The following is a 12,397-nucleotide window of genomic DNA, read 5'->3' as shown; positions in this document are numbered from 1 at the left end:
TAGTTGCGGCCGAAGTTGACGCTTGCGTCAGTGTTTTCTTGTTGTGTGTCTGCTAAGTAAATGTCCGTTATGAATTCATTAAATTTGAAATCAGTGGGGTTTTCTTTAATACGCTATGTTTAATCGAACATATTTAGAAATGCAAACGCCATGCACGGATTAATAGAAAGAAAAAATAGGCTTCCTTAAAAAAAATCTATGACAAATGGGTAGACAAATCCATGGTTCCAGAGGTATCAATACTTCAGCAAAATTAGGTAATTCTACATCTCTCCAAAAGAAAATAATTCTCCCGCCAAGAGAATCCGGTATCGTAATAGTGTAGCATTCTTCCGATGAAAGTTTCGTTCATTGAGAAAAAGTCGAACGTTTGTTTCAGTGATGACTAGAGAGAAATACACTGCTATCAAAGTAGATTAAATATCACACACACACACACACACACACACACACACACACACACACACACACACACACAGAGAGAGAGAGAGAGAGAGAGAGAGAGAGAGAGACAGACAGACACACACACACAGAGACACACACAACAACAACAACAACTATCGTATCAAACAAATCCATTTAACAGTCAGCTATCAAAGTAGATTAAATATCACACAAATACATAATATATTACGCAACATAAAATAATACATATACATGGATGTACCTGCCTGTCATCAGACAGGTGGTTCGCCATTGAGTGATAGTCTTGAACGAACAATAGCCACAAGTTGTCATTTATCATTATATAATATCAAGACACAATTCGTCATTCATATTAATGCCATACATTCACATAAACGTGAAGATGCCAGGTCATATCTTAGATATAACACAAGAATATATTACTCACAAAAAAATTATCCAGCATAGCATACACGTTTTGTTTACTATTGGAAAAAGCCTTAAAATCTTATCGGGTGAAATACGATTTTAATTGTTTAATTGTGTTTAAAATATTCATGCAAAATAAATTCTCAACACTTTGAACAATGAAATTGTTTTCAACGGTCTTCACCTCCACTCCAGTCCCACAAGAAGTTAGCTCCTGAGCTTTTGAGCACAGTTGCGCAGGATGATACAATTTAGTATTTACTGGTTCACTACTGATCTCATTGGTGCAGACATTTTACACACCTATTACTGAACAGTTGAAAATTTTTGTGTCAATTCAAATTTTGAAAGGGTTTGGCAGGGACTATATTTTGTGGCTGAAGGATTGATTAATCAAAAAGTTCTAAATCTGCGTGATATTACAGTTTTTGTTTCACCTAATATATCTTCTATTTTTATACCCCTATACGTGTATTTCAGTTTTATGATACAAGTAGTTGAGACTTGGAACTAGATCAAATGTTGTAATTCATTAAATTTGGTTGATATATTTTCTAAACAGAAAACCGATTCTTAAATAAGTTTGAATCAGTTTACTTGAAATTTTGTATCAAAATTCAGTATTTTCGCCAATATTTTAAAATTTGATCTCTAACCCCCACTTATTTAGTTCCATTTTAGATTCTAAGACAAGACTTAAAAATTATGTGAAATAGAAAGTGACCTTACTCCTAACATGTCTTTTTAAACACTCAAATTTGATATCATTATTTTTTTTTTCGCATATCAAATGCAAAAAGTTCATTATTTATTTCCATTACAAGTATTAGAGTTTATTCTCTGTGTTGTTAGAAGACCTGATTATGTATCTATTTTATGTAATGATTGAGTTGTGTTGTTTATGTTGTGTTGACACCAACAAAAAAATCAAGTTTAAATGAATAAATTCTAAGTGCAAAAGGGTCATGTTTAGAACACTGTAGCGCAATATAAAGCATTGTGACCCTCCATTTTTTCGTTTTAATTTCTTAATTGTCCATCAATGTAGAAATCAAAAATACACTTCCCAAAAAATTGACATTACTCCAAATCTCAGCTGTGAACTTCTTTAAGGCTACAAATTTCCCCACATCATTTTATTGGATTCGCTGAGCGGGACTTTTTAGCACATCATCGTACTTCTTATCACCAAACGTTATGCATAGATTATACATGTTATTTAGTTCTATGATGACACGAAACCATGTACATAGCCCCTGAGGGTTAAAACCTTACGCGATACATGACCGAGTTTTTTCCCCCCATTGTTTCAGTCTATAAAACGCGGACGTTGGTAATGTTAATATACATGTATAGACATACAGGACGCGATAGCCGGAATGATAGATGTCCATAGTTTGACAGTAGGGATTCCATGCTGATCTGCAATGCTGTGGTTTTAAGAATTAAAAGACCGAAAAGCTTGGAAATCATTTCAAAAACTCAAAGTTCACCCCCTTCTCTGTTACATTGAATGTTTTAAAAAAAATTGAAAAATCCTTGAGCTCTTCCACCGGTATAACGAGGAGCCTGGGGTACATAAAGACATATCTTATATAGATCTACATTTTAGTCGTTTCAAATACTTTTTAATGATATTTACGCGGGTAGCTTGCTCGTAAATTGGGTCAAGTATACACTTACACAGTGAATAGCATATTTCAAAAGTTGAAGGTTCATGAGATATCAACCGTCGGTTAGTAAGAATATTTAAGAAATAAAGGTCACGTTTTCATTTTGGATAACCTCCGAGGTCGAGGAATATAAAACCCGAGACGTTAACCGAGGCTTTCATATTTCAAACAACATTTGGAGACGGAGGACGTGATCCTGCATCATCCCCGATAACAAGCGCTAATACGAACCAGAAATATACCCACGCGGCTACGAATTAGGTCACCGTGACGCCATGGCAGTTTGTGAATCAACGAAAAAGGCGAGGCCACCGAGGTGGTAGGGGTATACTACAGTACCTGGCCATAAGTGAGTCCTCATTTCAGTTTTTCACTATACATTTCATTGAAAGAAAACCCCAAACTACTTATTGTTTGATGCGACTAAGATACATGTTTGTGTATCAGTAAAGCTCGAACCCAGGACCGCTCTCGTCTCCGAATCATTGCGATCAAAAACATAGTACGGAACAATGCTATACATGTATGTGTCTCAAAAAATGGAGAAGGGAGAGAGAGAGAGAGAGAGAGAGAGAGAGAGAGAGAGAGAGAGATGGGAGTTACAACTACCTCCTCACTCCACCGACCAAACTACTTCGGTAGATGCTTATTCCAACATTTAACTAGGCTATTATAGATCAGTAGAAATATGTGGATCGTGCTTCAGGCTTATTCCAACATTTAACTAGGCTATTATAGATCAGTAGAAATATGTGGATCGTGCTTCAGGCTTATTCCAACATTTAACTAGACTATTATAGATCAGTAGAAAGATGTGGATCGTGCTTCAGGCTTATTCCAACATTTAACTAGACTATTATAGATCAGTAGAAAGATGTGGATCGTGCTTCAGGTTATGATAGACCTATAGCTCTTCTTTTGTTGTTACTGCTGAGGGAATTTAAGGAAGTACTCTACATCGTCATAATGGCGGACTTCCTTTTAAAACATGAAAGAAATATAAATATTGGCAATATTTGTCAATTCATTTTGAATATCATTGCCTAGATGAGTAGGTTGGCACTTCAACTGCTGAACTGCAGATCGCGGGTTCGAGTCCAGCAGGGTTTAAAATAAACATTCCAGATTGCTTTCTACTAAAAATGTAATTTTTAAGTAAATTAGAAAGTTTTCAATTTCAAAATATTGTTGCACACTCCTCCACTTTTCATCTATATCAAATTTCTCTGGTGTAGCATACCTCCTTAACGTCTAGTCTAGCATCTCGCGCAGATTCAAGGAGTTAATTGGGTCATTCTTTATAAGGATGTATAAAGTATGAGTTCAGTTTTTGCTCAGACCACAAACAGTGACATACAAGTAACAAAATGAAATTTCACAGAAAAAAGTGTATAAATGTACATAAATATGATTGATTGTTGAAAGTGACTCCATACATCCTGATAAAAGTTTAAAATTTGTATTCATTTCAATTTATCAGAGTTAAAACTAATGAATTATCAGATAAAATATATAGGTCATCACACTTTTTAAGATGCGAGACATGACTTACTTGACTTAATTCCTTCTCTCCTCGTGGAGAATAGGGCCATGAACAAGTCCTCTCCATTTACTTCTATCCTGGGCTGATCTTGCTGCCTCTTTCCATGACCCAATTCTTTCCTCTCTCTTTCTATTGTTCTTCTCCACGTTTCCTTCGGTCTTCCTCTCTTTCTTTTTCCTTCTGGTGTCCAACTAAGGGCTACATATGGGTGTGTTCTTTTATCCATCCGTAGCACATGTCCAATCCACTGCCATCTGCGTGTTTTTATCATAGTGCTGATCTTTGCTACTCCTGCTATCTCTCTAACTGCTACATTTGATATTTTCATTGGCCAGTAGATCTTCAAGATTTTCCTAAGACATTTGTGCTGGAAGGTATCTACAAGTTTTTCGTCCCCTTTTGTCATTTTCCAGGTCCCGCTGCCATACAATAACACAGCTATTACATTTGAGCTGAAGAGCTTCATTTTTGTTTTTCTGTTGAGTTGGTTATTGCTCCAGATCTTGCGTAGCTTATGGAATGCTACTCTTGCATGGCCAATTCTTCTTCTTATATCTTCATTAGTACCTCCTGTCTTGCTTACTGTTGCTCCGAGGTAAATGAACTCATCCACATCGTTTGTGTTGTTTCCATTGATGTTATTGGTGTGATGTTTGCAGCATTTAGACGCATAACTTTGGTTTTTCCTGTATTGATTTTTAAACCTGTTCTAGCTGCATATCTGTTTAGAGAGTTCAGTTTTTGTTGTATTTGATCTTTGCTGCTGGATAATAAAGCGATGTCGTCTGCAAAATCTAGATCGTCTAATTTTGTTGTCATATTCCATCTTATGCCTGAGTTGTTATCTGCTGTTGTCTTTTTCATTATCCAGTCAACTACCAGGAGGAACAAGAAACCCGACATGTTGCATCCTTGTTTGACACCAGATTTAACATTAAACCATTCTGTTGTACCATTTCCATCAACAACTGCGCATTCACTGTCTTCATACATTAATTTAACCATACTGATTATTTCGTCTGGTATTCCATAAGATTTCATGATCTTCCAAAGGGTTTCCCTGTGTACGCTGTCGAAGGCTTTTTCAAACTCGACGAAGCATAGATAGAGGTTGGAGTTCCATTCTATAGCTTGTTCTAGAATATTACGTAGGACAAATATCTGTTCCGTGGTGCCTCTTCCTGTCCTGAATCCAGCTTGTTCCATTCTCAAATGTCTGTCTACACCAAGTACAATTCTTTTTATTATTATTTTCCCCATTATTTTGGCATTTGTTGCTATTAGTGTGATTCCTCTCCAATTTCCACAGTTTGTCAGGTCACCTTTCTTTGCTAACTTTATTATAAATCCCCTTCTCCAATCTTTGGGAGCTTTTCCAGTTGTCCAGACAATGTTGTATAGTTTGTGTAGTTCCTTGACAGTTGTTTCTATGTCTGATTTCAATATTTCTACAGTGATGTTATCTACACATGGAGCTTTGCCTAATTTCATTTCTTTCAATGCTCTCCTTATCTCATCTTCTGTTGGTGGACCTGTTTCTATGTCTAATTCGATGGACTCCCCTGTTAGTATTTCAGCAGGATCAATAGGGTCTGGTCTATTTAACACTTCGCTGAAGTGTTCCATCCATCTTTTTCTTATATCTTCCTCTTTAGTCAAGAGATTTCCTTCCTTGTTTTTTACTGCCTCAACAGTTTTTGGACGTTCATTGCACAATAATTTGGTTACATCATATACAGTTTTCATGTTTCCGATGTTTGCTGCCTCTTGTGCCTCATTCGACATGTCGTCTACCCATTGTTGTTTGTCTTTTCTAAAACTTCTTTTCACCTCTTTGTCTTTGTCCCCATACTTTTCTTTTAGTCTAGCTCTTAATCTCTCTGATCTTGCACTTTCTACTTTGCCCTTTAGAACTCGCCTCTCTTCTACCTTTTTCCAACTGCCCTGGCGTATCCATTCCTGGTTTTTCCTTTTTCTATACCCAAGTACGTTTATGTCAGTTTCATTATATGCAGTTTTAATGTTGTTCCTTCTTTCCTCTATATCATCAGGATTGGGACCTATGGTGTTGTCTTCACTGAGTGCATTAAATCTATTCCTCAGTTCTATTTGGAATTGTTTCCGAACTTCTGGTACCTTAAGTTTGCATGTCTCGAATCTTGTTGAAGATGTTGGTTTCTTTCCTATTTTGTGCAGTTTAAGCATTACTTTTGTGATGACTAAATTGTGGTCAGATCCGACATCTGCACCTCGTTGTGCTCTGACATCCAACACAGATCTTTTAAAGCGCCCATTGACTGCTACATGGTCTATCTGGTTCTTGTGTTGACCATTTGGTGAAGTCCATGTCTGCTTGTGTATGTCTTTATGTTTAAACATTGTTGAAGATATTACCAAGTTGTTGATGGCACAAAATGATGCAAATCTTTCTCCATTATCGTTCCTTTCCGAGTGTAAACCATACTTTCCAACAATTCCATCCTCTCCTTCCTGTTTGTTACCTACTTTTGCATTAATATCGCTAGTTAGAATTATAATATCATGGCGTGGAGTGTTGTCTATGACTCCCTGTAGTTGTTCGTAAAAATTATCTTTTGATTCCTCGTCTGCATCATTGGTAGGTGCATACACTTGTATTAATGTTGTTTTTATATAGTTTGACCAGAACCTGGCAGTTATGATGCGGTCGTTAATGGGTGCCCATTCGTATAATGTTTTGGCTTTCTCCTTTGATATAGCAATAGCAACTCCATTACTGTGATGGTTATCTTTTCTTCCAGAATACAGTATCGTTTCACCTGTCTGGGTTCTGATTTTTCCAGAATCTGTCCATCTGCATTCGCTTATTCCAAGTATATCTAGGTGGTATATCTTCATTTCTGCTATTACTTGTGCGGTTTTTCCAGTGGAGTACATAGTTCTTACGTTCCATGATCCCAACCTGACGATGTTTTTGGGGCTTGCTAGCATATCCCTCTGTCCGCGAACTTCCTTTCGGCTTTGGCCCGTAGACATCATGCTTGCATCTCTGTCCGCTATGAAATCATCCTTTGGAGTATGCTCGATAGCTATGCTTACCCCACGACTTCTTATTGTAAAACCTGGGGGATGGCATCCAATAGTCTTAAAAAGACCGTCATCTAAGGGAAGGAAAACCCCAACAGAAAAACCACCTCAACGAGGTTGAGCGTAGGGCTAATCACCCGACCTCATAAAAAGAAGTTGATTACGGAAACTATGAACAAGTCGATGCGAGACATACATATACTAAATCACATAGCAACCTCAGAAAAGAGCAAGTTTCCTTCGACAGCATTATAAAACTTTCACAAAAACTAGTTAAAACGATATAATAGTATTTATTATAATTTCATAAAAATGTTTCTTTACAAAACTATTCAAAATTTCTGCAAAAAATCTATTATATAATGAACTTGGAAAAGGATTCAATTAAAACAGAGTTATTGCCCTTGGATTCAACATTTTGAAACATATTATTATTTTTATATAACTTAGCCTTTTGAAATATTTTATGTTTAACAAGATTCTTTTTTTTACAATAACCATTGGAAAAGACTCCAACAAAATTTATGGCAATATCATGCATAGATTTATATAAATAACTGATTTGCCCAATTTTATAACATCACAGGGTGGAACTACTTTAACGTCCCTCTCGAGGATTTTCACTCATATGGAGACGTCACCATTGCCGATGAAGGGCTGCAAAATTTAGGCCTATGCTTGGCGCTTACGGCCTTTGAGCAGGGAGGGATCTTTTTCGTGCCACACCTGCTGTGACACGGGGCCTAGGTTTTTGTGGTCTCATCCGAAGGACCGCCTCTTACGACTGTAACATTTATATGTTTTGAGACGACCCCTTGTGCATTGCATTCCTGTGTATGATGTCATCAATTCATGTTGAGGTACACAATAAAACAAGCATGGAACAACCGCCATTGTTTTAGTTTATTAAGGCTTATAAAAGCCTTATAGGGACCCATTAAAGATAACACATGGTGTCAGAAGTGGACCATGGATAAACTGAAACCACCAGGTGTGCTTGTGCTCACGGGCAACGTGGCCGAAAATTGGAAGAAGTTCAAACAAAGGTTTGATATTTATATGAATGCTACAGGTGCGTCCGAAAAGGATGATAAGGAAAAAGCATGCATTTTCTTACACGTAGTAGGAGAGAAGGCAGTGCAAGTCTATAACACTTTTGTGTTTGGACCGGATGAGGAGTTCAAATTAGAAAAAATTCTCGAGAAATTTGAAGCATATTGTACTCCAAAACGAAATACAACTTACGAAAGACACAAATTCTTCACGAGGGTACAGAGATCAGATGAAACCATCGATCAATACGTAACGCAGTTAAGAACTATGGCAAAAAACTGTGAATTTGGTGATTTAGTAGATTCGCTCATTCGTGACAGGATTATTTGTGGAGTACCAGATAACGCACTTAAAGAGCGCTTGCTACGTACTGTCGACCTCACGTTAGACAAAGCACTTGCAACCTGTAGAGCAGCTGAGTCTACAAAGGAACAAATTAAAATTATTGTCCCTCCATCAGAGGTACATGCGGTCGGTACATGACCCAAAGACAGGAAACTACATGGAGCTAAACAAAGTAAAGGTCGCGTACAGTTGTGTGGACGGTGTGGATATGATGACTCTCATAAGACTTGTCCAGCCATGGGTCAAATATGCAATAAGTGCAATGGTGCAAATCACTATGCAAAAGTTTGCAGATCAAAAGGCAAACAAAGCAGCAGTAAAAAGAAAACACAGAAAAAGAAACATATTCACGACATTCAGGATGAACTAGCTTTCTTTATCGACGCTCTGGAGACGGTTCAACCTGATAAACCAGAGGAGTGACGTGTGACACTACGCACCAATGGCAAGGAAATTAACTACAAATTGGATACAGGTAGTCAAGTCAACATCTTGCTGGAGAAACAGTATCGCAGCCTACGATGGAAGCCAAAACTCCACAAGACGAATATACAGCTCATGTCGTACAGCAAGCATAGTATTCTGGTCTTAGGAGCATGCATACTGGATGTGTTACATCATGACAAAGCTGCAAAGGTCTACTTTGTGATAGTTCAGGACGCGTCGACAGCAATCTTAGGCGTAAAAGCTTGTGACAAGTTAGGACTAGTCAAACGCACATACACCATAGAAAACTGCACAAAGGTTACAGACACTACTGCACAGATGGTGGATCAAAATAAAGACTTGTTCGAAGGACTAGGATGTTTACCGGGTGAACATAAATTATCCGTAAATTCAGTCATTTCACCAGTAGTGAGTCCATGTCGCAAAATACCCTTTGCGTTGCACGAAAAACTACAAGACGAACTTAAACGCATGGAGGAGATGGGTGTCGTATGTAAAGAAACCGAACATACAGACTGGGTGAGCCCCATTGTAATCGTTCCAAAAAAAGACGGAAAGATCCGTGTGTGTCTGGACCCTATTCAGCTGAACAAAGCAATTCAGAGAGAACATTACAAACTGCCAACGCGAGATAAGATTCATGCGAAGTTCAAGAATGCGCATTATTTCAGTAAACTTGATGCTCGCACTGGATTCTGGCAAATGAAACTAGATCAGAATTCCTCAAAACTTACCTGTTTCAGTACACCATTCGGAAGATATCGATTTTTACGTCTACCATTCGGTATCTCATCAGCTCCAGAGATATATCACAGGACCATTCACATGATATATGAGCACATACCAGGATGTACGACAATCATGGATGATATCATTGTTTGGGGCACAACGTTACAAGAACACAACGAACGACTACAGCAGGTCTTCGATGCTTCGCGCAATGCAAATCTCAAACTGAATCACGAAAAATGTGTATTTGGAGTGAAGGAACTTACATTCGTCGGTGACACAATATCTGCAGAAGGAATTAAGCCGGACGAGGCCAAGGTCAAGGCCATAACGAACTTTGAGACTCCAAAAAGTAAGAAAGACGTACAACGCTTTCTAGGCATGTTGAATTACCAAGCCAGATATGTTCCAGACTTGTCGTCGAAAACACAAGTTTTACGAAATCTCACAGAGGAAAAGAACCAATTTCAGTGGACTATTGTTGAACAGAAATCATTTGATGAGCTGAAGGCCATATTAACAAGTACGTCGGTACTTAAATTCTTTGACCCGAGCAAAGACATTAAAATCTCTTCAGATGCCTCTAGTTCTGGACTTGGAGCGGTGCTCTTCCAGAGGCATGACAACGAATGGATGCCGGTGGCATATGCGTCGCGAGTTATGTCTGATGCAGAAACGAGATATGCTCAGATCGAGAAAGAAATACTGGCCATATCATTTGCATGTGGACATTTCCACCAATACATATTTGGACAGACTGTAGAAGTGGAAACTGATCACAAACCTCTTGTGAGCATCTTTAAGAAGTCTCTGAATGACTGTCCAATACGATTACAAAGACTTCTGTTGAGGGTACAGAAATACGATCTGCATATTGGCTACATGCCAGGAAAATGTATGCATACAGCTGATGCGCTATCTAGAGGTTTGGATATGTCCACGAAACTGACCAAATCAGCACAGGAGGAGGATATAAAAGTGTATGTAGACTCTGTCATTAGGAGCCTACCGATATCGGATCGTAAATTACAGATGATTTGTGAGGAAACGCAACAGGATCCGAAATTACAGCTACTAGCAGAAGTAATCGCAAAAGGGTTTCCAGAAACGCGCACTGAATGTCCTAAGGAAATCTTGGAGTACTGGAATGTACGGACCGAGTTGAGTCTATGTGATCGGATCATCATGAAAACAGACCGTATTGTCATCCCTATGTCATTACGAAAGGAGATGCTTAGCAAAATCCACACAGGTCACCTTGGGATTGAGAAATGTCGAAATCGAGCCAAACAAGTGATGTATTGGCCGGGAATGAATGCACAAATCGAGGAAATGGTGAATTCATGTTCAACATGTATCAAATTCCGTCCAAAACAACCGCCTGAACCGCTAAGACCACATGATGTATGCAACTATCCGTGGGAAAAAGTGGGAGCAGATTTGTGTGTATTCAAAGGAGAAAATTATCTTGTGTTGTGTGATTATTATTCCAATTATCCAGAAGTGTGTCGTTTGCACAGTGTCTCAAGTCAGTCAGTCATTAAGGCAATGAAATATGAGTTTTCAGGCCAAGGCATACCTAAAATAGTGTTCAGTGCTAACGGACCACAATTCAAATCAGCTGAATTCAGTGAATTTGCAAAGTCGTATGATTTTCAACATCATACATCAAGTCCATTGTACCCAAAATCGAATGGGTTAGTGGAGAAAACCGTAGGCTTCGTAAAAGGTTTATTGAAAAAAGCTGCTAATGATGGATCCGATTTCCACATGAGTTTACTCATCTACCGTGCAACTCCAATACTCGATGGAAAATCACCAGCGGAAATGCTGAACAATGGCCGCAAACTACGTTCAAACTTACCAATGGCTGATAGTTGTCGTGAGAACCGTGAAGCAGAATCTTATGAAAGAACAAAAATGCAACAGAAACTGAAATAAAAACAGTATCATGACAAAAACACGAAAGAACTACTGCCGTTGAGTCCAGGGCAAACCGTCCGACTTCGGGATCATAGTGACAGTAACTGGATTAACCGTGGCAAGGTGATAGACCGAGTTGCTCCGAGGTCATACTTGGTTCAGACCGAAAATGGACATATGTACCGCAGAAATCGCAGGCATATTTTGCATTCAAATGAACAGTTTACACCATTTGAGCAATATGATTGTCAAAACAATGATAATGTATGTCAGTCTAGTCAAAATCCATGTGATGATGAAAATACTCAATCACTTAGCCATGATATGTCTGTTAGCACCAGTTATGTACCTGCACAAAATATGTCAGGGACCACAAGGTCTGGTAGGTCAGTTAAGAAACCACTGAGATTAATTGAAGAAATGTAATTTTGCTTTTGTGGTTAAGATCAGTACCATAAAATGAGGTTTGATAGGAAGGACATGAACAATTCTATTGCATTTGATGTACATATCCAGGGGATAATTTGTACTGTGTTAGAAATGCTACATGTGGTATTAGTTACATAGAACAAGTAGTTACAGTTTTATTTTTAGTTTGTTAATTTTAGTGTTCACTTAAAGATATGTCATGCGTCAAATCATAATAACATACACAGCATAACTTACAACATCATGTATGTCTTTACATAAGTATTGTTGGTGCAACTTTACACAAATTTCACTATCTTGGGAAGCTATGGTAGCTCATTTATTTTTATAAGAGGGAAGATGTAACATTTATATG

General features: G+C 38.1%; 1 protein-coding gene across 1 annotated transcript; it reads left to right on the top strand.

Annotated features, from left to right (window-relative positions):
* Positions 1 to 9,072: 9,072 nt before the first annotated feature.
* Positions 9,073 to 11,631, top strand: LOC130050706 (uncharacterized protein K02A2.6-like). Its single transcript, XM_056150942.1, has one exon. The coding sequence runs from the start codon at positions 9,073 to 9,075 to the stop codon at positions 11,629 to 11,631; it is 2,559 nt and encodes an 852-aa protein (XP_056006917.1).
* The last annotated feature ends 766 nt before the right edge of the window (positions 11,632 to 12,397 follow it).

The sequence above is a fragment of the Ostrea edulis genome, chromosome 10 (assembly GCF_947568905.1).
Source record: "Ostrea edulis chromosome 10, xbOstEdul1.1, whole genome shotgun sequence".
Taxonomy (NCBI): Eukaryota; Metazoa; Mollusca; class Bivalvia; order Ostreida; family Ostreidae; genus Ostrea; species Ostrea edulis.
The sequence above is the reverse complement of the archived record's forward strand: the minus strand, read 5'-3'. Positions and strand labels throughout refer to the sequence as shown.

Excerpts from the sequence above, each read along its gene's own strand:
- LOC130050706 (XM_056150942.1), top strand. The coding sequence starts at position 9,073 with ATGTCGTACAGCAAGCATAGTATTCTGGTCTTAGGAGCATGCATACTG.